This window comes from Hypomesus transpacificus, chromosome 12, assembly GCF_021917145.1.
Source record: "Hypomesus transpacificus isolate Combined female chromosome 12, fHypTra1, whole genome shotgun sequence".
NCBI classification, from domain to species: domain Eukaryota; kingdom Metazoa; phylum Chordata; class Actinopteri; order Osmeriformes; family Osmeridae; genus Hypomesus; species Hypomesus transpacificus.
In genome coordinates, this window is record NC_061071.1 from 2,537,631 (window position 1) to 2,565,572 (window position 27,942).

At 44.8% G+C, this 27,942-nt stretch overlaps 2 protein-coding genes across 4 annotated transcripts; both read left to right on the top strand.

The window, feature by feature from the left end:
* The first annotated feature begins 2,676 nt into the window (after positions 1-2,676).
* Positions 2,677-9,091, top strand: nab1a (NGFI-A binding protein 1a (EGR1 binding protein 1)). The gene is made up of 8 exons (XM_047031269.1): positions 2,677-3,022; positions 3,745-4,544; positions 4,738-4,871; positions 5,138-5,189; positions 5,590-5,709; positions 6,016-6,184; positions 6,833-6,967; positions 7,439-9,091. Exons 2-8 carry the CDS (start codon positions 3,747-3,749, stop codon positions 7,513-7,515), a joined length of 1,485 nt encoding a protein of 494 aa, XP_046887225.1. The 5' UTR covers positions 2,677-3,022; positions 3,745-3,746; the 3' UTR covers positions 7,516-9,091.
* Positions 9,092-10,919: 1,828 nt separating this feature from the next.
* On the top strand, positions 10,920-27,712 carry glsa (glutaminase a). 3 transcript variants are annotated; one of them, XM_047030904.1, is made up of 18 exons: positions 10,920-11,370; positions 16,263-16,359; positions 16,775-16,893; positions 17,909-18,038; positions 18,143-18,222; positions 18,410-18,573; positions 19,424-19,482; positions 22,458-22,490; positions 22,652-22,710; positions 22,936-23,002; positions 23,231-23,281; positions 23,679-23,855; positions 24,028-24,159; positions 24,249-24,341; positions 26,236-26,297; positions 26,408-26,484; positions 26,592-26,655; positions 26,776-27,712. In XM_047030904.1, the coding sequence occupies exons 1-18, from the start codon at positions 11,075-11,077 to the stop codon at positions 26,924-26,926; spliced, it is 1,911 nt and encodes a 636-aa protein (XP_046886860.1). In that variant the 5' UTR covers positions 10,920-11,074; the 3' UTR covers positions 26,927-27,712. The 3 variants fall into 3 exon arrangements, with proteins under 3 accessions (XP_046886860.1, XP_046886862.1, XP_046886863.1); XM_047030906.1 differs by having other exon boundaries at positions 16,269-16,359; XM_047030907.1 differs by lacking the exon at positions 10,920-11,370 and adding an exon at positions 14,872-15,174.
* The last annotated feature ends 230 nt before the right edge of the window (positions 27,713-27,942 follow it).

Genomic DNA, 27,942 nt, shown 5'->3' on the forward strand with positions numbered 1-27,942 from the left:
TTCCCAGCGTTGATACGAGCTGACGGGCGGGCTCCACGCCTTCTCCTGCAGCAGAGGACATGGAACACATTAGCAGGGCTACACGGTGGGCGGAGCGGGGTCTCGGCTACCTGCGTGGTCACAGGCCCGCCCACGTGGGCAAATCCCCTCAGGCACACCATATGCAGTTCCCCTTATTATCAGCCTGCTTGCATAGATTGGCCCCCCCATGGAGTCTCCATGTGGGCTGTGCAATTCTAGCTTCCCCCCGTGTCCAAGTGTGGCATGCTGTATCTGTGGTATCAATTACAGTTTTAATAGGAACACTTTTGAATGTTCACCTGCATGCTTTAGTTCCTGGCCAAATAAAATACTAGAGGGAGATTGATTCCAACAATGGCCAAACCATCTATTTACCATTTAAAATTTGAAACGTTGTGCTGTCAAGATGTAGTTCCAATCTCCGCATGTCAGACAACCCCGCCTACACCAAAACACCCACCCACACACTTCCCGCCCACACACTCACTTCCCGCCCACACAGAGACACACATGTTCACTCAGACATAAGCTGCTCATGACATCCCACACTTTCTCAGATACCTACAAAGTAATGTGCTCAGTGTACCCACAAATGATCTTGTTTTTCACAAATTCAAGCACAAATACAATCTGGAAGTCAGATCAAGTGTAAATGTTCTGGAACCCTGTACCTGCCTCAGACATTAACCTAAATCCACATGTATGTAACAACACACCGTTGAACAATACTCTGTTACTAACTTCCATGAGAATAATGAACCATATACCGAATGCGTAATATGGTTGTTGCATTTATTTTGTCAGGCCATTGATTTGGATTTGACTTGATCAATTCACTGCATGAACTGTAATCAACAAGGATCAATGGATCAATGGGTATAAGCTTCTATAATCCAAAATAGGAATCGTTTTGCAGTGCTTCAAAAGAGGAACTTGGAAGGCTGAACCCCTCTTTAGTGCAAAAGTCTGTGAATGTGGGTTGTCAGGGGGAGGGGGGTGGGAGGAGACGGGGAAGGAGGCAGAACTGCGTGGGTGTTCTGACATGGTGAGGGTCTGACAGGCTCAAGCGTGGGTTCGTCATTGAAATGTGTTTGTAGTTGCGAGGGACGGGAGGGGGGAGGGGGGAATGTGGGGGGGGGGGGGGGGGGGGGGTGAGGTGAGGTGGGGGGGAAGAAAAGTTGGAAGAAAAGTTCACCCTACTTTAAAAAGATCAACCAAATAACACACCATCGAAAAGCTGAAATAGAGATTTTCCTGCCGGCAGGCCGTTTCTTTGAGCCAGGGGACGGACACCAAGGAGGATCCGTCCATGTTATTCTTCCTTTATTGCATATGTTGTTTGTATGTTGTCGGTTCTTTTAACGAGCTTCAGTAACAAACAGTGAAGGGTTGAGGGTTAGGGCATAGTCAGGGAGGACCATCAGGGTCAGAGCTACTTTGGTAGCTGGTTCTGCCCTCGGAGGTCAGATCCGCACACACCACAGAGCCAGACAGGATTAAAGGTGTGGGTGTACTGGAAACGGAGCCTACCTGTTCCCTGTGCCTGTGGAAAAACACATCATTATAAACTGCACTGAAAGGCAAACAGACTCAGTACTACCCTGACAATTATCTTCATCCATCTCTTTGTTTTTCATGAATTTATCGACACTTTTCCATAGCTCTCTCTTTAAACAGACATTAGCTTATTCTTGTGTCTGTGAGTCTTTTTAAATAGCCTCACGAGAGTGAGGGAAAAGATCTGTTCTGCAGTTGAGTATAGATTCTATCTTGTTTCCAAATGAAAAACAAAGCTCATCTCCCCAAGGCTGTACACTGTGTGGTGGCTGGCCTAATTCCCCAAAATAGCTCATTGATACTGAAGCAGATTGAGTTATTACATGTACTTGTGTTGAGTGGAGAGCTTTGCATATCAAACAAAAGAAACAGAATTTACAGGACATTGTCTTGAAACCCGTTTTCGACTTCCTTTCTGAGAAAATAGGCTGGGATAAAACAAAATTCAATGTCTATATAACCTTCTTCTTCTCAACAATATTCTACGACGTGTGATTTCGTCTGAGTGCATGTGTCGTTTTGGACAACTGCGGGATGTCATGATCCACCAGCTTGGAGTCTGGGAGTTGCAAGGCCAATACACAGAGAGGTTAGGAGCTGATGCCAACAGAATGAGTGTGCGTGGGAGTGGTAGTCCTATGAGAAAGGTTCATGGTTTGTGCACATGGGACCAAATCCCCGAGCCTCCTTATCACTTTTCCCACTCCCTGCTTGAATGCTATCCAGCAGACGTTGAAGGCATCGCCACCTTTTCGTGAATATGTTAACGTGAAGTATTTTTTATTTATAAAAGTAATTTATCATTCTGTGTCAATGAATAGGTGAGAAATCGTGCCAATGATGACGGATCGACTATCGTGTGTAAAATCTAAGTAAGTCACAACTCATTTAAAATACGAATTGAAACTTAATCTGAAATGCCATAAGATTTTCTGTACACTACTGTCTGCGCGGGTGTTGAACCTACTCGAGTCCCAGCTGACCGAGGCTGCTGCTGCGATGTGGTGCTTGGTATTCCATGCAGAAGCCTCCCACGCCCCTGTCCGCCCACGCCAGGATTTGCGTCACGCAGGCGCGTGGGCGTGAGCACTGTAGCAACCGCGGAATATCCCAATTTCAATAGGTGGGGACAGGAGGGATAGGCAGGCACTCGACGACTCGCTCGCAGTCAACACAATTCACACTGTATTTTAGTACGAAGATAGACGAAGTGGACTTAAAAGTGTTTTTAAGACCGACAGTCAATATTCTGAGAAGGCTCTCCACATCTGTGCCAACGCGCATCAGGGAAATTATTTGTCTTTAGAGAGCGTGTTTTGGATACCGATTTTTGGGGCTGGTGCTTTTGAGACAGTTTGTGGCTTACACAATACATAAGGCGTTTGTCCTCGGTGTGTCTATTACACTTTAACAACGGAAACCAAAGGAGGCCGACGTTCTCCAGGTGTGTAACCCGTCTTGTGACTGATAGTCGCATTTAACTTTTTAACACCTCTACAGCCTGTGGATCAGTTACTGAACATGTGTTTTTGACTTCCAGTCTACAGTGACTCTTGAGTCGAAACATTTCGATGAATGTTACATGTAAACGATCATAGAGTTGTTTTTGCAGTTACGAATGTATTTCCCAGTTTGCTACTGGTGACAAGTGATATGCAAGGTTTGTTTGTTTCTAGACAATGAAAATGATTTCAAATGGAAATATAAACAACATCTAGGAAGTGACAAAATTAAAATGATTTCCTTCAACTGGTTTCTTTACACTGGCACGCAATCATAGTATACTCTCAGGGGCATTTTTTGGGAGTGACAATCATTCTGGCTGTCTTAATTATGACCTTTTCCCCATAGTCATTGTTCTAAGTTACTCACTATGAAGGACTAGCTAAGGATCCTTTAGCTAAGTAAAGCCTATTCTGAGCGGGCCCACCTACACATCCTGCAGAGGAGGAGTGTGGCATGTGGCCCTCCCAACAACCCAGGACTCTAAACTGCCACTCCTATATTTGCAACCCTTGCTTGGGCCTCAATGGCGCTTACTCTACATAGACCAACTCAGAGATCCGCGTGCATGCCTTTATTCTCCCTTCAGTCAGGCATAGAAGTAACGCTTAGAGAGAATATGGCCTATCACCTCACTACGCCTGTGTGTGTGTTGTGCCTCAGGTATGGCGGCGGCTTTGCCGAGAACCCTGGGGGAGCTGCAGCTGTATCGGATCCTCCAGAGAGCCAACCTGCTCTACTACTACGAGGCCTTCATCCAGCAGGGCGGCGATGACGTGCAGCAGCTGTGCGAGGCTGGGGAGGAGGAGTTCCTGGAGATCATGGCCCTGGTGGGCATGGCCAGCAAGCCCCTCCACGTGAGGCGTCTCCAGAAAGCCCTGCGCGACTGGGTCACTAACCCGGCCCTGTTCAACCAGCCTCTCACATCCCTGCCCGTCTGCAGCATCCCTGTGTACAAGCTCCCCGAGGGCTCCCCCACGCTGCTTAACGCCCAGGACCGTGGCAGCGCCAGTGCCAAAGTGCCCAAAATCATGGCCGCCACCTGTTCAGACCCGGGCAAACTGGAGGTAGCCAGGGACAAGGCGGCAGCAGGTTCCCCCCTGCAGAGTAGCAGCGAAGCCCGCCTCTGGTCCGGCCACAGCAACGACAGCGAGCAGAGCCTGTCCCCCTCCGACCTGGGCTCTCCGTCCTCCCCCAGGGAGGGTCTGGAGGCCCTGGATGCAGCAGCCGTGCAGTCGGTCCTGGAGTGTGTGGAGAGGATGGCCCCTGGCCTGCCAAAGAGCGACCCAGCAGAGGTGAAGGAGCAGCTGAAGAGCAACAAGAAGCTGGCCAAGATGATCAGCCACATCTTCGACATGAGCGACGACGAGCCGCGCCGGGAGGAGGAGATCCGCAAGTACAGCGCCATCTACGGACGCTTCGACTCCAAGAGGAGGGACGGCAAACACCTGACCCTTCACGAGGTACAGAAAGGGGACCTGCTTTTCGCACGCCCGCCTTAGCTCAGGCCGTACCTCAACACGTACCATCCTTCCTTGAAAAAAGCAGTGCTTTTCAAGTGATAGCTACTGGGTTCAAACCACAAGCAGCACTTGTGATAGTGGCTGTGGAGTGGTGAATCCTCAGCGCTTAATTTATTTTCTTTTTCTTCCCCAGCTGACTGTGAATGAGGCAGCGGCCCAGCTATGTATGAGAGATGTGGCTCTGCTGACCCGCAGAGATGAGCTGTTTGGGCTAGCCCGCCAGATTTCCCGAGAGGTCACCTACAAATACACTTACAGAACGAGCAAGTAAGAGGCACCTCCAAAGCAGCCAACACAGCATTCAATGACCTTAGCACTATTAGTAATATAATCAACACAGTAGTAGTGGTTACTGTAATTACTTTACAACAGATACAAGTTGTGAGCAGTGGATGATGGGGATTACCTCATTATTACATTTAACATCAATGACTATTACATAAAGTACTATTTCAGTGAAGTACTATTATTACTATACAGTCATCACTGTTGTCTTGAAATGGCACACAAACTGATGGGAACTGTTCACCTAGATCTCGCTATGGTGACAGAGATGAGCCATCTCCTAAAATAATTAAAACTGAGGTAAGTTCCAGTTAATTCCTGTATGTTTCATTTTTTTTCTTGAACATGCTTCATTGCTAGCTGAGTACAGCATGAAAGGAGCCCTCTTTGTGCTGCGCATCCTCTGGGGTGTCGTTTGGGGATCTAACACACTCAGTTCACACAAGGCTTCCTTGAAAGAGGCATTCTCAACTCTTCACTTGATCGAAAACACATGTGCCTCGATCACTTCACCGCTCTGTGGGACTTTGAGAGAATAAGGAAATGTTCTGCTGTGCATATAGAGACACCTGTCAACACACAGGATGTTGAAGACCCATCCCTTACGATGACCCTCCAGAATAACCCATTGTGAGCTTGCCCATCCCCTACTCCTTACTCTGAATGAACTACATCTTTCCTGTCCTCTTGAAATTCCCAGGAGAACTTTTTTGATATCCAGGAGGCCCTGCAGGCCATCCACATGCGCCAGGAGATGTTGAGAGAGCAGTTGGCGTGCGCCAAATCAAAAGGAGAGGAGGTTGTTGGCAGAAACCTGCAGGTAATTGGACAGTCCTGTTTGTCTTTTTGAACTCACATATAACTCGTCTGCTGCAGCCCATGAAGCTAAATAGACATATATATCCATACTAGTATTCACACATATCAGTTTACATACCACCTGCTCCATCTGCTGTGAAGATATCCTAATTAGAGACGGGTGGTGGGAGGAGAGAGGTTTATGATAACTCATTATCGAGCCGCTCTCATGTAGCTAGCGATACACATCACTCACATCACACTTGCATTAACCCTGCATCTAAATGTAGGAATGGGGGCATCATGGCTGTGTTCTTCTGTGGTGTAGATGCAGTTGGAGCGTCTGTTGGCCAGGCAGATGGAGATTCTCCATGATGCCGCCGTGCAGGAGCGACTGCAGGCTCTGGACTGGAGGATACCTGCTGGGGCGCTGAAGTACCTGGCTGACGCGCAGAACACCAACGGCACCTCAGGGGACAAAAGCAGAGATAACCAAGGTACCGTCATGAAACAGCTCTCCCAAACACAGATGTGTTCAAACATTTTGGTTTGTGTTTTTTTTTTTCTTGCATTTTTTTTTTTTACCGCATTTTTCACTTCTAACTTCTCAAAATGAGGGGTAAAATCCTTATTCAGGTTCTCGCTGTTCCTAAGGGACTCATCTCATTTTCATCTTTTTCTGCACTCACCCACTCTTGACAGCTCATTATATCTGTGTTCCCATAATTCCCCCCTCCACCTGTAATTATCAATCCCACGCATGTTTACCTCCGGCCAGTTGCCCAGGGGGTGTCTCTCTCTCTCCCTCTGTCTGGCTCTCGGTTTTTCTCTCTCTCTCTCTTTCTCTCTTCCTCCCATTCTTTCTCCCTCGCTCTCCTCATTATTCTTCAAAAGGTATGGTTACGACATGTAAAGCAGGCGCTATTAAAAGCACCTTTATTCAAGTTGAATGAAAGGAGCATGTAATGCTGCAGGCCCTGGGTGTCTGGAGAACACTCACCGAGCTGATGTGTGAGACAATGAGACATAGAAGGTTTACGCACTGACTGAGCAGCTTAACCTGCTCCGAGTAAAAACAGTGAGAAACGTGACTGTTTATCCTGCTCAGATGTTTGCAATCATGGTATTTTCTTTTTTTCTTCCAGATGAGAGGCCAATGAACCTGCGGATGGTCAGTCAGAGTGTGGCGGAGGGGGAGCTTCCCCTGGGAAAGCAGCTAGCCAACGAGCTCAAACGTCATCATAACCACAGCACAGATGAGACCAAAACACCAGCAACAGGTCAGCACCCGTCTCGCCGCTACACATCTAAGTTGCCATATCTAACAGCCTTGTACCATGCACACCACAGAGATGACAGGATTAGCAATGCACAAATGCACAGACACCCACAGCTTCAGTCAATGAATGAACTATGGTTGTAGCTACATGGAAATGCATGTTAGCAGATCCCCTATTAGCACACACTGCTGGGTTTTCATTTATAGCTTCATGGTTGGGACTTGTCATTTTGTCAAGTCACTCTTTGAGACTTTAATCTAGGATGGCTTTGAAGATGACTTTGTCTCTTCTTTGTCTTGATAACTCCCCAACACCTTTTCACAACACACCTTTCTAGCACTGTATCAAATTTACTTTCATAAAGTTCTTAATTTTTGTAATTCTTAACATAAATATTGGAAGTCTACTAGATATGGTAATATATATCATGACACTCTTGCTTATTTGTCTTTTCGTTGGTTCATCCCCTAGAAAATGGTACCTCGCAGCGAACGCAGAGTCACTCCGACAGGAAGACCATCAAATCAGAACCGGAAGATTCCTCATAGTGCCTCCCGCCACGCGCCGTCTCCCCTGTTCTACTCAAAATTTTACAGTATGCAGTTAGCCGTCAATAGATACTAAGCAAGCACAGCCACAGTAGAGCCTTAACAACCAATGTTGCCTCGTGAATAGCTTTTATTTTTCTTTAATTTACTTTAAGATTTTTTGCCAAAGCGTAGAGCATGTTTTCAGTCGTGGGGGAAACTGAGCAGGGTGTCTTCTGATGAGATATCCTTCATGCTATTACAGGTACTTTATGTATTAATTGACTGTACTGTACATGTTGTCACATGCACGTGAAATATGAGCGGGATCAGTGGGTATGAAAAGAATGCTAAGTTGCATTTTGTATACTTTGTATACCCCAGGGTGTTTTTTACTTGTTTGTCTTTTTTTGGACAGATGATTTACTTCAGTCCTCTGGGGCTGAATCCTAACTTAAGATCCGTGCTCGTACTGTAACTCTTACTTTTGTGTAAATTATGACTTGATACCAATGAGGGATTTGTGGGAACATAACACGGTTAGGATTCAGCCCTCACTTACTAGTTTATGTTTGGTAAAGATTTGGGCAAACTCGAGTTGTCCCTTAAAGGAACAATCATACAGTTGCTCTCTTGTCTTGTATGTATTTATGAGAGTTAAAGTTGAACTGAGGTTGTAAATGATCTGTTGAGGAGTTCTGGCTCAAGGTCAGTGTTATTCGACTAGGCATATGGCTAGTTCTGTCTGTTTGCCAGTGACTACACTGATAAATTGCTATTCTTGCTTCACAAACAAAGCAAAAGTCCCAGTCTAGAGCCACTGTAGGACAGAACCATAGGGCCTGTACATACAGTAGTATAAAATCACAATAATGATAGCCTAATCTGAAAAGCAGGGTTTTTGTCAATTAATGTAATTTGCTGTAGTTTTGGTGTCAATACAGTGTTTATGTATGTAGAGCAAAAGAAAAAGAAAAACACAACAAAAAAAAAACAAATAAGTGTTGTTGAGAACACCAGTGAAAGTGTCTGGTATCAAATGCTTTATAAGATTTTAATGTTACTTAGCATAGCCTTAGATCTTATCAGTGTTTCACCTGTGACCACCAGTGCATAATTCAAAATGTTGCTGTTAGAATTAGCTACATAGCCAATGGGTGTTAACTGTTCTTTGTGCGTTGCCATTGAGTGAATTGTGTTCACTCTGTAGGTTCTCTTTCAGGTCAAGAAAGTCCGAAGTAAATGTTCTTCTCACAGCAGTTAGTTTTGTAATAGTGTCATTCACCAAGACTACAAACAATGCAATACCTATGTAAGTAATATGTGTAATGACATAATTTTTGGCCTGCCATTGTTCTGTGCTAGATGACTGTCGTCCACCAGTTCCCACACTGGTTTAGTTAATTGTCACTGTCCTATGATGTTCAGAGATCAACGCATGTCCAGCTGTGTGATAGAAGTCTCAATAGTTGATTCACATTCTTATCACTGTTATTGTAAGTGATAGAGCTAGATTAGGCTTGCCTAGTTATGCACCAGTTTTTTTAAACACTAATATATTTTATTTGTTATACAGCACATAAACATTAAACTTTATTTTTTTGAACTGAGATCTGGTTTCTCATCAATTTATAATGTATTGTCCTGACTAGTCTGGGGGTAATTATAGTCAATGTCACAGTACCTATGGTAGTTGGGAAAATGTGTTCCGGCAATCAGATAAACTATGAATAGAAGCTGACGAGACCATAGGTCAAGCTGTCTCTCTTAAAAAAGAAACGGTTGAATGTCTGGTTGAACAATTTGCATCAACGTCATATCAACACATTCTGAAACTGGCTGATGACTCACTCTGACGCAGGTCCTTTTCATACCTCCTGTCTCTCTCGCTCACCCTCCCCCTCCTCCCTCTCTATATCTCTCTTCCTCACACACACACACACACCCATACACACAGATTTTCTCCTGAGAACCGGTCCACTCATCACTGAACACCCACACTTGTACAGCTCACAGTCTCAGCCCTGTATGATGGCCTCTGCCAATGCAAGTCACTGATGTGTTGCCATGGAAACACTGATTGTGGGCGGCACTAGCAGGCGTGTGGGAGGGAGTGGAGCCAGCCGCTAAGCTGTGTGGGAGGGATCTGCTGAACGCACCATCACCCTCATTTAAAAGAGCAGGAAACTGACTGCTTTTGAGAAAACTTGGGCGTTTGAGAATTGTCTCCTTACCCTCCTGCAATTTGTTAAGGATAATGTCTCTTTATCCATGTTTCTCCTTACCTGTCTAACTGTATTCTCAACCTGCTATGCTGTGGTTCCACTGGAATATTGATCTATCACTTTATCACATCTGCAATATACACTTGTCAATCAATAGTATCTGTCAATTGCCATAAATTACCTTAATATAAGGTAATTCACAAAATTTGAATTTAGAGAACAATCCATGGCAGTGGCCAAAAATTTCCTCTCAACCAAAAGCAATATTTACATTGACCACAAGATGTCACAGTAGAACAAGACATGGTAGAAGCAGAACTAAAATGAATTTGTATATTGCATATTTAGACCATTGATGAATTACATCCAGTTGTAATGGTTTATAGTAGCCTACTGACCCAATCTATTAAATTATAATTTAATATGTGGTTGTGGTTAATCAGGTTGGTTTCCTTTGATTCAGAATCAGGGATACCCTGGACATGGCGAGTGAGATGAGTTTCAATCGTGTAGTTTATGATGATCACTACTGACTACAAAATAACATTTTCTATTTTTATGTAGAATGTTTTAGGGAGGCTCATTTTGGCTGATAACAACGAAACTCAGGACTACTATACAAACACAGAATCTTTGCAAAACCAAGTGGATGATCTGATTGTGTTAGGGGCCTAGCTTGTTGTTTTATACATTGTACAAGTGTCACCCTATATTAATCACACATCAGACGGCCAGTTCATCACAAAGAATGTGTAAAAACGAAGGCAAGGCATGCACTGTCTTAGCATTTGCAGGTAGAGTAAGCTTTTGATCGCGAACGCTGTCTGACGTCGGGGATTATTTGCAATGGTTTAAATTCGATGTAAATAGGCTTGGATGTAGGCCCAATGCACTGTGAATGATTTGATCAAATAGCTCTACATAATGTGCTTGAACAATACGATATTTGTTTATAGGTTTGAAAGTGTTTTATATGACAGTATACTATTTTGTAAAGGAAATTACCGACAAACCCTATATTCATGCAGAAGGCGCACTTGGCACACAGAAAAGCACGCAGCACACACCCGGCATTTTGAGACCATGATAATCATTGTGAATGATAACAATCTTGGCCAATCAAATGAGGACGTGCAATTGTATAAGCCAATAGGATTCGTTTAGGGCGTGAATGATAGGTTTAGTCCACGGAAAAACATTTCTGACTGGTGAGTCACTGAGGAGGAACGATAACTCAATCGCTACCACTTCAGAGAGGACACAAACTGAATTAGGGGCACCGGATTATAGCTTGACATATCTTATCTGTTTAGCTAGCTATAAACCGTAACATTTCTGGGCTAGTTAGGTTTGAAATGTTACATTTTCGGTCTTCGGTAGCGCTCAAGGAGTTGTTTCAATCCCATCTGAAGCGCCCTTTAACAGGTATAGCCGGACTCGGAAAAAAATCGTCACCATCCACTGCGTATTGTTTTAGCACCGCTTGTAGAGATGTCAGGTCGGTGACAAACGTCAAGTACCCGTGGAGTGCGCTTGGTGGATGGCGACCTTCGCGCTACACCACAAAGATCCATGGAACTAAAGCTCTGTGTTCCCATAGCGGTACTGGTCCGTTATCCGATGATGTCAGCAAGGATGCCGCTACAGAAAAGTGAGTAACGCGGTGGCTGGCAAGATGTTCCAGCCGGCTAGCTAGCTATTACCAACCAGATAACCTGATTCATAATGTAAGCTGTTGCTGGTTTAGCTGGGCGTAATGTAGCAAGATAGTTTTAGCTAGATATTTAGTACTATTGCACATCACCAATTATCTACTTTGTTGACACGGTAAACTAGACTACTCGTACTGTAATACTATGTATTGTAATGCTACTGTAGCTGATGTGATGCCACACACGTTCCCCCCAAGGAATATTGTCTGACTGGCACGGCTTGCCAGAAGGTTCTATTACTTGCTTAAAAGGTTAGACACTTGTTACAAGCTAGTTATTGTATCCCTAATACTAACTATCTCAGTTTCGATGGGTGATACTGTTACTTTAGTTGTAGAGCTAGGCCTTTCAGGATTACTGAGTTATTACATTCAGGTGGAGCTCTGTCATACAGTACTCGTAACTAAAATGTACCTGTTTCCAATGTATGGTGTCACCATGGTGCAGTCATCTTAAAACCAATGTTGTTTCACTTCTACCTGTTCTAGCTCAATGACTTGTGAAGGTCGGATTCATTTATAACCTGTGCTGCAGCCGGGGATGTTTTCGATATAGCAATAGCCTATAGTGGATTCAACCATCTTTATGAGTGGGGACTCTGTTTTCATTTGTCTTGGTATCTCAAGTGATTTTAACTATTGCTTATATAGACATGGAACGGGATATAGGCTGATATTAGTGTTTACAACGAACCATCGGCTTGTTTGAACTGCTATGTTTACAGAGCAGGTAACTGCATATGTTAATGATTGTAGCCTACCCTATATTTTGGACTATTGCCCTATTCAACATCTCTATTTGAGTTGCCGTCTTATCAGTAGCTTATCAGTGGTTAATATTTACCCTCTTGTAAAGCGTGCTGATGAATAAGTGGACAATTAGTGGATGTTGAAAGTTTTGTTGGGATGAAAGAAAAAAAATTGCTGACTAGTGTGTAACAGCCCTATAAATCCTGGAATCTCCTTGGGAGTCCTCATTCATGCATATTGTGGCACTAGATTACATGCAGGAAAGCAAATGTGTCATAAAGCCACACTGATTCCGGAGTGTTCTGCTTTTTTAACTTGATGAGGCAGCAACTGCCTGCTTGCTTAATTAGTCGAGAATGAATGGACTAGGAGCATCAGCAGCCGTATAGGCCTACACCATCCAAGTGCACCTTGTCCTTTTTGACCCTGTTAAGATTTCAACAACCTTTCATAAGGGAAGGATGGTATTTCAAGAGGCCTCTGAAATCTTTTTGGAGGGTGAAATTAACCTGTGCTGAGAGAGCGGACTTGAATTTATGCTTTGGTATTCACAATTGATTGGACTTAACAGAGGAGTTGTTTGCCTCCAGCCTCAGGCAGGATATGATTGGGGAACTGCCAGTTCACTGCGGTGTTGGTAGAGTATGACTCAGAATTTTTTCCTAGTTTTTTTTTACTCCCCTCCCCCTGCACTGCTCTATGCCTTCTCCTCAGCCATCAGCCCCTATTCTGTAGCTTTCAAAGACAACATCAAGGGCGTTGGGGGAAGCTTAAACCAGACAGACAGACAAAGCCAACTCATAACCTACAAAGTCCGTCCTAAACCAGGTTGTTACTCTGAGAGTACAGCACAAGCCCCTGTGCTGTATGTTATCGTTGAACCTCTCTGACACCAAGCAACCCTGTACCAGAAACAAATACATGGTAATGATATGCTTCATTGCCCTTCAGCTTCACAGACACCTTCCAGTTGGTTCACAGTCAATTTGCCAAAAAAATTGTCAGCCATCTGAAATAGGTCATAGGGTTATAACCCTTAAGCAAACCGGCAGGGTCCTTCTGGGTGCAAATTATTGGTAAGTATAAGGCCCCTACATTAGTCAATGTAATGTTTGACTAGGCTTGTACACACAAGGTCCTTACTATCAATCCTACTGAGGCCTCCCAGTGCTTGGGACTACTTGTGAATCTGTGTCGAGACGAGTCACACCCATGGATTGATTTCTGTGTTGCAACTGCCTGTCAACAGACAATGATTTGTAGCATCTCCACTCGACCAATTCACAGTGACATCTTCAAAGCAGAGCAACTGCACTGATGGATTAAGCCAAAAAAAGATGTCGGATAAGAGAACTCTATCAAGGAAGAGGCCCTGATGTTTACAGCAGACCTACATCTTCAGAGCTCTACTTTAGTGACCTGGGAACAATGAGTCTGGCAAAATGGCACACTTAACGTTTTCCTATCGACTAGTAAGTTTAACACCTTGCTTTTGTGTTTACGACCAGCCACTGCCCAACACTCCAGCCATGCTAATCTTAAACCTGAAGATTTGCCAACTTCATACTCGACCTGTCAAGCTGACTTCGTCGCCGCTGCTTACGGTGTGTTCTATTTCAGGGAGAGAGCGGCGTGCCAGATTACTACTTCACCACCCTTGTGATGGTGCTGACGCTCTCTCTCTCTCTCTCTCTCTCTCTCTCTCTCTCTCTCTCTCTCTCTCTCTCTCTCTCTCTCTCTCTCTCTCCTGTGAGCCTGTGTAGGTTTAGTCTGGGAGGGAAGGGTTTGTTATTGTTCACAGGCAGGAGCCAACGAGGTCATGGAGCTGTTGTGTGTATATGCGTGCAGGGCCAGCGCTACAAAGCCAGCATGCTGACTGTCATGCACACAGCTGACCTCACAAGCCATGGAGAGGGAGGGGGGTGAGAAGGGGCGGGAACGTTGGAAGTGGCAACTGAGGCTTAATTACAGATGCAGGACAAGTCCAGATGTTTCGTTTTCCACCTCCCAGCTCCTGGTGGCAGGATGTTAATGGTCTGAACCTGCCTGCGGTCAGAGTAGGTTATACCAGGCAGGGAGAGCTGGAGAGGTGTTCCTTATGCTGTGCAGGGTTGCAAAATTCTGGGAATTGTCGAAGTTGGAAACTTTCCATGGGAATAAACTGGAAATTAGCTAAATTGCAGGTTAGATTATAATAGCGAACATAAATGTAGGCTAAAAACCCATCTTGCAGCATAATGTTTGTTAAAACAACCTAATTTAATTTCAATTCAGTTGAATTTCTACCCTGCACATTCATTAATGACATGCCCTACTTACTGCAGGACTATTTAGCCCTGGGGTGGGGTGGATCAGAGGGAACATGTTTACTTTATTCAACATTCATGCTTTTTTGTTCTTCAATTATATAGCCTAATCAATTATAGTTCTACTCACAAATAAATCCTCAAAAATATCATTTTGAATAGGTGTATTAGTTTGCATGAATGTCTGCCTATGACCAAACAAAATGTTTATGTTGTTACAGGATAGGCTACAGTTTGTATAAATTATCCCACATTTGCAATTAATTCTCTTTAATCCCCATTAAGTTTCCAACTTGGAATATTTCCCCATCTTCACTTTCCATTGAAAGTTTCTGTAAATTACCTGGAAATGTTCCTGCCCTAATCCAATGCATTTTCTGTTTATAATACAGAATACAACTGCATTAGGTTAACCTTTTGTTTTACATTGTACTACTGCTGAAGTAGTACTACTGCTGCATGTCAAAATGTTCCCTGTCTTTTAATGGTGCTGCTCTTGAATGTTAAATTAAAGCATTTTGGGGGGATTACCCCAGAGCTGAATGATGAGTCTGTGGGTTTGCCTCTGAACTTTGGTGAAACTAGATGATGTTGATGAATGCATGTCATTTATTGTGTTCTACTGCCAATGTATTCACTGTGCACATTTTCTCTCCCTCTCGTTGATCTGCTTGCTTTGCATTTGTCTGTAAGTATATGTATCCATTTATTTATCCTTTTTTGTTGTCGTTTTATCATAGAAGTAGTTTTCCAGGCTCAGTCCTGCAGCTGTTCTGCTCTTCAAATGTCTTCTCTGAAATGTCCTCCACCCCTCCAAGCACCCGCGCTTGACTTTCCCTACTGACTCCGTTCTGGCGTTCCTCACTAGCAGGCATCAGTCATCCAGAAATGAAGACAAAAAAAACAGACCACACAACAACAATGCTATTCTTAAAAACACCTCCAAATAGATCCAATCCCGTCTTTAAATCCCACAATAATCATGGCTATTGCAAAGGCACCAGGTCCCACCAGGACATTTTCCAATCCATTTTTCCTAAGGTCCATAGTTTGGCATCATTTCTGGTTAGCTGATGAAGGGGTGATTCACCTACTAAAGCTCACTTCTGAAACGTTTTGAAGTCCTTTCCAGGGCAGACCAGGGAGCTTGGCTAGGGCTCCACAGCCCGTCTGTGGCGCCGTGCAGGAGTGAGACTGGGCTCCCATCTCCAGCTTTCACATTAGACTCCTAACCAGAGAGCTTGCTGCAAGCTCGCTATCCTAACTATTAATACCTATCTACCTCTTAACCTGCAGAACTAACCCCTCCTCCCAATGTAATGACATTAAAGCTGCCATGCATGATACCAGTCAGTGAACACTCACAACAACTTGACAAGCTCTAATCCGCGTCACCAGAACGCTTGACATTGTGACTCGAATGGATCTAGACTAATTAGCGGCCTCGAGGCATTGTCAGACCTGACAGATCAGCCTTGCAAGTAGCAAGGACGATTCCCTCCAAATTGTATTTCCAAATTCACGCAGAACAACACGCACTTATAACGCCCCCCCTCCCCCTGACTGGTACTTTAAGGAGCAGTGCAACCACCTTTTCCTGAACGCTGGGGCAATAAAAGAATCAAAGTCACTCACCGCTTCTCCTTCTCAGTATTCTAGCTAGCTCCCCCCTCCCTTCCCCGCCGCAGTTAGCTTCCACCATTAGCTCTCCCTCCCGTAGCTGGAGTGGGCAGACCTTGCCTCACCGTCTGTCTGTGTGTGTGTGCTCTTTCCCAGGAGAAGGAAGGCAGGCATCCTGCCCAGTCTGGAGGATCTGCTGTTCTACACCATCGCTGAGGGCCAGGAAAAAATCCCCGCTCACAAATTCACCACAGTGAGTGTCGCGTCAGGCCTGCGTCACGGGCTTTATGGCTTAGCTTTTATGGTGGTAATTGCTCTTCTGTTTCGACAAGGCCACTGCTATCTCGGCCCATTAAATAAATAAGACCAGACAAAAGATGATTCGGATTTCCGTTTGTTTATCATTCTGAATAGGCCTGATGCATACATAAAGAACCCAAGATTTACGATGGAACTATTCCATAACTATAAATATGACTGTAACTGTTATTCGGAAAGGACAGTACTCACACAGAATGACATCCTCCAGTGGAACATTGGCATTTGACGTCTCAGAGCATACCCATAGTCCCTGAGGTGGGACAAAGCGTTAGATGTGGTGGGTTTCATTGATTTAAAGGGGGATGGGAGGTTTCAGCATTTTGTGAACATGATCCGTTGTTATCCAGGCACTGAAAGCCACCGGCCTGCGCACCGGTGACCCCCGTCTGAAAGAATGTATGGAGATGCTGAAAGTCACCTTGAAGACCACCTCGGATGGCGCCCTCGACCGCCACCTCTTCAAAAAGTAAGCGGCCGTGGGCACCGCCCAGTAAACCACTGGCGGTGCCGTCGTGCTCAGTGGTCAAGTCCCATAATGCACCTGACATAGTGCTTTGTCGTTGGCTCCTTCATTCAGGCTGGTTGAACTGTTCGTCATATAAATAATTTATGACTGTTGCGCTCTGCTTCTTTTCTGTGCGTTTGTTTCAAATTATTCATGACTTCCAGGCCTTTTTAATGGAAGCACACTGTTCTCACTGAATGGTCGTCAGTCCCGCCTAATCTTAGATGTCCTTGGAACATCTGGCACAAACGTCAGCAAACAAACACACAATCTCCTATCATCACAAAACGCCCAAAGCAGTCAATTTGCTCCGAGTTGTTTTTTTCTTTTTACCCCATAGCCCCGTAACCATAACCCCATCAAGGAGTATATTGTTTAAGCTAGAGCTACAGCCCAACCCTAGGACATAGCCGGCATACCCCAGTGACAGCCTGCAGAACTGGCGTGAGGCGAGTCGTGCAGCAGGATCAGGGACAGAAGATGACACACCAGGAAAGCACGTGAACACACAGGGCACAGCAGCTATGACCCAGAGCCAACTCACACCTCCTTTACTTATAGGCAAGAGGAGGCTCATCTCTGGATGCACACTTGGGAGGCATGACAGCTTGCACCTTGTGACTGGTGGATGGTGCCGGCCTGGATAGGAATGTGTTTTGCATGCAAGCAACACGCTTGACTGCTTTCTACAGCAGACCGGTTGTTTTGACTTAGATTCGTATTTATTTGTTATAATTTAAACTCACACTGATGTAACACAACCCATGTTAAAGCCCGTTTAAAATAACCCTGGGTAAAACGTGAAAATGATACCATCCTTCACCCTACATAGCCTCCCTGCGCTCACGAATAATGTTGTCATTTCAATGCATGTCAATCCATGACCTTTCCCAAGACGGCGACAGAATGTCGGCCTGGGCCGCGACCCCTTGTCATCAGCTGACATGTCTGAACAATGGCTGCTTCACCCAAACAGGTGCGTCCAGAGCAACATCGTGCTGCTCACTCAGGCGTTCCGGAAGAAGTTTGTCATCCCCGACTTCATGTCCTTCGCCTCTCACGTCGACGAGCTCTATGACAGCGCCAAAAACCTCAAGGGGGGACAGGTGCGTGTGCAGACGGACGGCAGGCGGCCCTAGAATCAATAATACATACAGCGAGTGTGTGATTGAGGGGGTGGGAATGACGACGGTGTGTTTCTGTTCGGCAGGTTGCTGACTACATTCCCCAGCTGTCCAGGTTCAGCCCAGACCTGTGGGCCGTGTCTCTCTGCACTGTGGACGGACAAAGGTAGCTACCAACATGCCTCCTGGCTCGCTTTTTAATTGTCAATGCGCAGCACGCAACATCGATTTCCCACCTAGCTGTATGCAGTGCGTGCTGTTAATGGTAATGTATATAGTGCAAATAAAGAAGAGCAATTGCTCGTTCAAGTTCATTCGTTTCATTTGGATTATTCTCCACTGTCCTTCCCCAGACACACTGTGGGCGACACCAAAGTCCCCTTCTGCCTGCAGTCGTGCGTCAAGCCCCTGAAGTACGCCATCGCCGTGCACGACCACGGCACCGAGTACGTGCACCGCTTCATCGGGAAGGAGCCCAGCGGCCTGCGCTTCAACAAGCTTTTCCTGAATGAGGAAGGTTCGTTCTGCTGCCGCTGGTCTCGTCCGTCGCTCACAGGGCGAGCCACCTGCCCAGACATCTCTGTGCCCGACTGCCCGTAGTACACGTTCTCAAGCGCTTGGCCCTTTTCCGTAACGGGAGATAGATGTAGACTAGCACGTCGCAATAGACTTGTTCTCGTGGGTCAGTGTCGAATGGTAGCGCACCACTATGTCTCCCTCAGGGTTGAGCCCCAGGGGGTCTCCCATGCAAGACGATCCAGCCCACGGTTGCCATGGCAGTGGGATGAAATGTTAATGATAGGCGCGGCACCGCTGCGGAGCAGCATGCTGGCGCCGTCCGTAGAAGCGTGTCGTCTCGTCGCGCCGTAAGAATTGATCCACCAGGATGTGGAAAATCCCAGCTGTAGACGCCTGGCATCAAAAGCGATTCTCCTCTCCCCTTCTCCCACGTTCGTCGTTAATTAAGTCAGAGAGGTTTCCGGTCGGGGTTTTATGTCGTTTCCTCTTCTACTTTCGTTGCATAAGGAGCTTAAAGCGCCAGGAGGAAGTGGTGCCCCCTCCAGCAGAACAGGCAGTTCTGTAATCGTAACCTTCCGTGCCCCGCGCCTCATTATAACCAGGTCCTACCGTCCAGCTGTGATCCTGGCAGCACTCATCACCTGCTTTTACGAATATACATTTCCTCATGCAGAAGGGATTATGTGCCGTGTTTGTCCCCTTAGACCAATTCTCCAGATCTAAAGTCTAACCAGAAGTCAAATACGGCTGGCCTTGTGTGTCTCTGCATCCCAGTCCATGTGAGGCGGCAGCGGAGTATTCCACTTTACGCAGGTCCAAATGACACGACTTTGTCTTCCCTCCCACAGACAAACCTCACAACCCTATGGTTAACGCCGGCGCTATCGTCTGCACGTCTCTCATTAAGGTAAATAACACATGAAGTTCCCAATGTGTTGCATGTTTTAAAATGAATGAGTGACATTTGAAACTATTCCCTTGTGTGTTTAGTTCAGTGCGCAATGCTGCATAAAATAAGACTAGCACCATGCACACCATAGCTATGTGGTTCTTAAGAGTAGTTTAGTATCGAAATGACATTTCCTAATTTCAAAACGGGGACTTGCTTTAGCCAGATTACCAACTGTACTGTATACGACGAGATTAAGATGAGAAATAATCATGCTGAAAGGGGATTTGTTTAGTGAAAGCATCACTGAGCTGCACCTAAGTTCAGCACACAGCTCATACCGTCCAGCGGGGCTAGGCGCATGCATCCGTCTGACCAGCTTAGCCATACAAATGATCTGTTTTAATCGCGGAGAAGCACCTTCTCCCCCAGTGAATGACATACGTGCCGATTGGGTGGGTGGCTGACTGGGTGCACGTTTGAAAACAAACGGGCTGCCAGGCGGTGAGCTTAGCTGTGTCCTTGTTCTGTCTCCACCCCGAGGCAGCCTGTCCACCCTGTAGACACGCACTGTAGGAGCTCCCCTCTGCTGCTCACTGTGGGATTACCATGTCCCACCCCCTACTGCACTGTGTGTTTCTCAAGACAATGCGGGGGGCTAAAGGACACCGCTGAAGACTAGGCCAGAGCGGACACGTACGTTGAGTGCATACGGTTTTCTGTAGTGCCGCTGCCACATAACCACCATGTATCATTATTCACTTGAGAACCCCTTCCCCCCACCCCACTCCCCAAGTATGTTTCATACTAAACTTCCAACATCCCTCTGATACATGCTGAATATTTAGTTCGATACAAGAACTCTGTCCAAGTGATTAGGTCTTCTACACCTTCGTCCTCTGTAGCTTTATCTTTGATCTTTTGAAGTTCATAGAAAATACTGACAACTGCGTGGCTGCAATTTCCTGGACTGTACCACGCCTACTAAATCAAAAACATGCAAATCGTTGGTACATTTGACTATCCAATCGCATTACTGAGTTCAGTTCTGGATACTTAATCCAGTTTCCCCCAAGGTGAAACACCAGGTGCTGGCAGTGAGTCCAAGCTATATCTCTACTCAGCATCAGGATCACCCATGTTAAATGATTTGACCTTAATGTTATGATTATTACAAAGACAGGAATAGCAATAGAACACAACCAATGAGAGACTTCTGTCTATTCCAGGCACTTTCATTTTTCATTTGAACCCCTAGGGACGGTACTACACCCATGTCACTGACAAGTTCCATATTCCCAACTGACCATCATGATAAACGTTTCCAGATAGTTGAGTCTTGGCTTCTCACTCTGCCATAACCACGCCAAGTCCTCTCAGTCGTGAGTTGTCCTATCTGGTTGAATTTAGAGGGTTGGTTTCTGAACAGAAAGATGCTGTATGATTATCCTGGCTAAGAACACATAGGGGATTCCATAATCATACAATTAATAGATAAAACAAACACCCAATGGTGTACATTATTCTTAATTTTCACAAACATTTCTACTAACGTTTACCTAATGGATAGTTATTTTTGGTGAATTGGTCATTTTGGGGGATGGTTGGACAGGGTAATTGTACGGTGTCTTTCTGTGAATGTATTTATCTAATCGTCCTCGTAACCTTTTTGAAAGCCAATCACTGTTGAGACTGATGTAGGCTAGTTACAGGCGGGCATGTAAATCCTCTGATTGGATAAGCCCCCACATTGTAGTGCACAGTTAAATAAAATAGAGCTTTCAGCATTGGGGAAGAAATGCATGATGTAATCTCCATTTATGATAACTGTAGGTGAAGACAAATGGAAACTTTTGCAATGTATTTTTGAAGGCTCTTTTGTGGTTTATTTGTTGTTGCATATTTTACAGCATTAGGATCTGTGGGAAATTATGACCACTGCAACAGGTCAATGACGTTGGTAATTTTTTCTTTCAATTCTTTTTCCCCATTGATCTGGAATTTGTTGCCAGCTTCCGGCCTCGTGGCTGCATACTGAAGTAGTTGCTCCTTGTCACTTGCATTTTTCTTAACTGTTTATACTGTGGATTATAAACAGGACATCAGAGCTGCTCGGATCCCCTAAAATATGCAGGTTTTTTTTCATAGAACATGCCATTTTTTGTAGATAATGATTTGTGTTTATTGTTTCGATTTGATTTATTTGTATGATTGGACTCAAAGATCTAAGTTTTGATTAGTTTCGTTTTGATCCTAGCCTACTAGCAGGCTCCAGTAGGGTGAGCCTTCCCTGCTCTGTCAGTGGGATCCACCACACAGGTGCCTCATGACATGCTGAGTGCTCTCATCACACATGACCCCATCAACTTCTACACAGCACAAAACACACACTCGCTCACAACACATAGCTGCCATATTTGCAATAAAACCATTAATTGACATAAATAAGTACATTATAAAATACATGTACAATTAAAAAGGAAGTTGTGTTTTGGTTTGCAGTTACAGTTTACAGTTAAAATCCCTGCAAACCATTTAGCGTTTATTTATTATGCAAATTACCCAGTTTGGTTTAACAGACAGCTTTTTTTTCTTCTGTTCTTATTATAACAAATATAATTTTTTATTTTGTAAAGGAGTCTGAATTTTGGATTAACTGTTAATTTCACCTCCTTCATCTCCCAACTAGTTCACTAATTCTAACTCTTTTTGGTGTTATTTGAAATATTGTTAATCCTTAATCATAGTTGTGCTAGATTATTTTACTGAGATGCCCAGTATATCTACCAATATTTTTGTCTATAAACTTAAACCTCCTTTAGTGTAAAATGACCCTAGCAGATCTGTAGATTATTGATCTTGATAGTCATGAAAAAATAGTGGTAGTTTGACATAGTCACCATACAATGTTTACTCCCTTCCCTAAACACGGAGATAATGATCAAACATTATGTATTTAGTTTGATACCTGCATTCTTCTTTTTGTCTTTCAGCAAGGGGCAAGCAATGCGGAAAAGTTTGATTATGTGAGTAGTGAGGTTTTTTTACGTGTTGATTGTTTTTTGGATCTAGCTTTAATCTTACTAAACAGAGGAACGTTAGCAGGGTGTGTTGGAATTAGAACCAAACCCTTCCTTCTAGCACCGTTTGTCTGACCCCCCTCTTGGTTCTTACTAATGTGTTCCAGGTCATGAACTTCATGAATAAACTGGCTGGAAATGAGTATGTGGGTTTTAGCAACGCCACGTAAGTATATGACTGGAAACTCTTATCACTGCTACATGGATTAGTACACAGACACTGATTTCTTAGAAACCCTCCTCATACTATGAAATCTTAACAACAACACGTTCACGGTGCAGGGAGGAGGTGACTTATCAGGAAAGTACACATCAAAGAAGAATGGACTTTCACTTTGAAGCAGAACTTTGAGTCTCCCTTTCTTTGACCCCCCCCATTCACCACCCCCAGGTTCCAGTCTGAGAGGGAGTCAGGAGACCGGAACTTTGCCATCGGCTACTACCTGAAGGAGAAGAAGGTGAGAGCTGGTCCCTGCAGGCCAACAGGGGCGTGCTGCGTCCTGCTGCTCTCAACTCCTACAGCTGGAATCTGGAACCTGGAATCATGGCTGCACAGCACACTGTAGTAGCTACTACTTGTAGTAATTGTTGCCGCAGTTTGTCCCCCCAGATAAAAGCTTTGGGAAGATGTTGACAGTATTTGATGATGTTGACAATCGTGGTTTGTGTGTTTGTTTCCTTTCCAGTGCTTTCCAGAAGGGACGGACATGACCTCCATCCTGGATTTCTACTTCCAGGTGGGTGAGGGCCCAAACGTCTTTTAGATTGTGGGCATTTTTACTCTGTTTTTTGGGGGGACGCAACGTTGTACACTTCTCCACCCCCATACGGGCTTTTATCAATCGGCGTCAACATGGCGCTGTTCTCGTGGGTGTGATGCCATCTTCTCACACTTGCACACGGTGCCTCGCTGACACCTTGCGGTGTCATTCACACCCCTCGTCAACCAGGCAACATTTCCGGATGTATTTTGAGGGAGGCAAATGCAATATAATACACATCACCCGCATAGCAGGCACACCTTGAGTCATTCAGACCACAATTAGATTGGAGGCCACAGATGTAGTGATTGACCGAGATTCTCTGTCTCCTTCCCGCCCGCCCGCCCGCCCGCTCGCCGTCTCCTCCTCCCAGCTGTGCTCCATCGAGGTGACCTGCGAGAGTGCCAGCGTCATGGCGGCCACCCTGGCCAACGGGGGCTTCTGTCCAATCACGGGCGAGCGCGTGCTCAGTCCAGAGTCAGTGCGCAACACCCTCAGCCTCATGCACTCCTGCGGCATGTACGACTTCTCTGGACAGTTTGCGTTCCACGTGAGTTCCTCGCAACAAACCCGTTGTATTGACCGCGTGCGTTCATGTATGTTTTGTTATTTGTGTATCTATGCTCTGTCCGGGGTTTTTTGTCTGGATATGTTTCCACCCTGTGTCCCACTGTGCCCTGTCATCTACCTGCCGTCATTCCCTGGCCCTGTGCTCCCTCCAGGTGGGGCTACCGGCTAAGTCAGGCGTGGCAGGAGGCATCCTGCTCGTAGTCCCCAATGTGATGGGCGTCATGTGCTGGTCCCCCCCCCTGGATAAGCTGGGCAACAGCGTACGGGGCATCCAGTTCTGCACGGTACGTCACGGGGAGGTTATTATTTCTGAGGCGCTGGTATATCATCGTTCAAATGAGTCAGACTGACCCGGCAGTACTCTGTGTTGTAGGATCTGGTGTCCCTCTGCAACTTCCACAACTACGACAACCTGAGGCACTTTGCCAAGAAGCTGGACCCTCGCAGGGAGGGCGGAGACCAGAGGGTAATTACTGGATAAGTCCTTCCCTCCCTCCTCTTCTCACACACCAAAAAGGGCTTCCAGGTCCAAACAAGTCCTGTTACTTATTACCTATAACCTGATTACGCAGTAAGCAACTCAGCCTCGTTTTAAGAGCAATGCTGCCATCTACTGACAGTGCTGCATACATCATGTCACATAAAAAAACTGAGTTAGGAAACTCAAGTTTTGATTTGACCATTTATCGCCTTTGGTTTGACTTTGATGTAGGGCTGTATTGGCAGAGACCTGAATAATCAAACTCCTTTGTCACTGGTCACCTAGACATTGGTCTGGGGCAGTCACTACACTAATGTAAAATGGTAATCACACCTTCTAGCACACACCACAAAAATTGTGTACATCTACATATAGTTCTAAACAGCGTTTAATGTCACGTTTGATATGCTTTTGTTTTTTATTTTACGCATCATGTGTTTATATTTTTCTCCTTGTACGATTTATGTTTGACCGGTTTTATAGTTTGTGCATACCGCAGACTCAAATGTGCTAACATCAAATCAAATCAAATTTTATTTGTATAGCCTTTTTTACAAGAATTGTCACAGAGGGCTTCACATACGCCCATAGAACTGCCCCTCAACCAACCTAAACCCTCAAGGAAGACAAGGAAAAACTCCCAGGAAAACTCATTTGAGAATAAATGGACGAAACCTTGGGAGGAGCAATTCAGTGAGGGATCCCTTCCTCCAGAGACGGTTGGTGAAAGAGTGGTGCAGAACACAGGCTAAACATAGTCATATGTTTGGGTGGGGTGTTGAAACACAGAAATCCAAAGTTCAACTCGAGACAGAGTTGGCAAAATGTCAGTTTATGCAGTGGTAGCCACAGTAGCCACACATTTGTCCCTTTGTCTTGCTCTGGCATCACATCGGGCCTGCTGTTGCCATTGAGTAAACTGGTGGTCAAACTTGAATTTGTATGCGAAAAGCAATCTTTCTTTCATATGGCCGGTGTCTCTATTTTAGTATGAAAGTTGGGTGTAAATAAGGAGAAGCTAAACCAATCATTTTGAGTTTTGTTTAAGTTACAAACTCTGGTGCTTTAGGCACCTAGTTTCATGTTATTGTGACTGCCTTTGTTAATGATTTCTCTGAAGGTATGTTTTCTTTCATCATTATTATATATTGATTATCTTACAATTTAGATAATAAACTTAAAGTTACTGGTTCTATCTCTCACACTAAGGTGGTGAATACTTTGAGCTAGTTGGATTGACACGGCCATTAACTGTTCATAGACATATATGCTTTTAGAGTAGGTCCAAGTTAAGGCCTCTGAGTCACATCAAGTAGGGCTGTCCATGCTCTGAAGCTATACCGTATCCTCTGGGGGTCCGTTTGCACACTGGGATGGTGGATTAACTCCATATCCATAGTAGCGATGAACAGCCGATTAGTGAATATGCTCAATTGAAATTGGTTTCCCCCGATCAAGCACAGAAACGATTCTTGCCTACATCGGAGATAAATGTCATTGACCGTTTAGCGCTCGAGGTTACAGGTAATGGTATAAGCACTTTTCAAAGTTGGAGTCAGATATCACGAGTCCATCTCCCTGCCATCCAATCAGCTCCCAGACAGGGACGAGCAGACTCGAGCGTCTCTGGCCCTACATTGGTGAAATAATTCCATCAAATGTTTTTATCAGATACAGCTATCAATTTGTAAAAGTAACAAATAGTCAGTGAAGACACACACACACACAGTCCTGAATTAACAGAGCAGTAGCAATGTTCTGCAGGAACGATACTGCTGTCTGACAGGATTGTTGCTGCAGAACTCTGTTTATGCTCTGTTAATGTCATGATTAAAAAAAAATAATAATAATAATAACGATAACCATTGCTGTTTCTCAGGTGAAGTCTGTCATCAATCTCCTGTTTGCTGCCTATACTGGAGATGTGTCTGCACTGAGAAGGTAGGATCCTAGTCCTGCTGTGATCCTGTTTTCCCAAATGAGGACAGATGTTGTGTGATGAGTAGCGTTACTGATGCCTGCCCCCCCGTCCCATCCCCCCTGTCCCCCAGGTTCGCTCTGTCCTCCATGGACATGGAGCAGAGAGACTACGACTCCAGGACGGCCCTTCACGTGGCGGCAGCTGAGGGTAGGTCTCCCTTCTCTGGGTTCTTCACTCCGCATCTTCATCAAAGCTGTCTGCGTTCAGGGTTTTATATTTTTTTATTATCTGAAAAATACTGTTTTGTGCTCAAGGACATGGTGAGGTGGTGCGTTTTCTACTGGAGGCTTGCAAGGTCAACCCAGTGCCCAGGGACAGGTAGGCAAACAGAGCAGGAGTCAAAGGGATGGGGGTGGGGTTGCTGTCTATTTAGGGTAATTGTGTTTATGTTCATGCCATTGGAATATGTTCATGACATTATGTTCATGTTCTTTCCAGGTGGGGAAATACACCTATGGATGAAGCGGTGCACTTCGGCCACCATGACGTGGTGACCATCCTAAAGGACTACCACACCAAGTACAGCCCCCAGGAAGTAGTGGACAAGGACAAGGAGACCGCAGAGAAGAACCTGGACGGCCTGCTGTGAGGCCACCTCACCCCCCTCCCCCCCACAACGACTCTCTTTGTAAGACTTTCTTGTGTGGTTCCTCGTCACGTGTTGATATCTGTACCGTTGATTTTTGTAAAATAGTATTGTACGTATTTTCAAGGAAACGAGAAAAAAAAAATGGAAATCTGATTCGTTTTTCCCCTAAGGTTTATTTGATGTTTTTTATTTTCTCGCTATTGTGGTGGTATTAGTTTGTTTGGCTTTCTTTTATGTAGTACTGCTCACGTTGTGCAACTCTCCTCCAGTGTTGTCACTATGTGGAATGTATGTCTGCATTCAAGTGCACCAGACATAATCCAGCAATGCAGCAAAGAACCAACACAATTCGGAAGAATTTGGTGAACTGGCGTACCCAGTTTGCAACTCTGATGCCCGGACCACAAGTATACCACATCCATGTCAGTATATGTAATAGTAACTGTAAACAAAAAGGAAAGACCATTACTCATCTGAAGAAGACAAACATCCCATAATTCCTGATCTGTGGAGTCTATTTCATGTATGACAGTGTGTAAACCTTGACATATTTATATGAGGAAAAGAAACTACATTTATGTAGTGTGTACTGTATATTCCTGAGATTACTTTAATATCATAGAGGATATATAAGTAGGACTTTTAGTGTAAATACTATTTTATCTGTAGTTAAGATGACACACTGAGAGCAAGAGGGGAAGTCTTAGTTGCAACTGTTGGGCACTTCTGAAGCAGTGAGATTGACCTGTCTCCAAACAAAGATCTCTGATCTTAATGTTTAAATAGCAATCATATAACTCAAACAATGGTTTATTAGCTTTTATTGTTTGCTATCTGATCGATAGCCATTTTGCACATACTCCCTAATATAACAAAATATGTGTTTCTGATTGTCTTTTACGATGCTTTTTTGTTTGTGTAGAGGAACACAAGGGGTTGGATGTAACTTAGTCAGCCAAAGTTTGCGTGTTTGCTCTTCTACATTTGCTTTGGATAATTATAACAGGAGCATATCA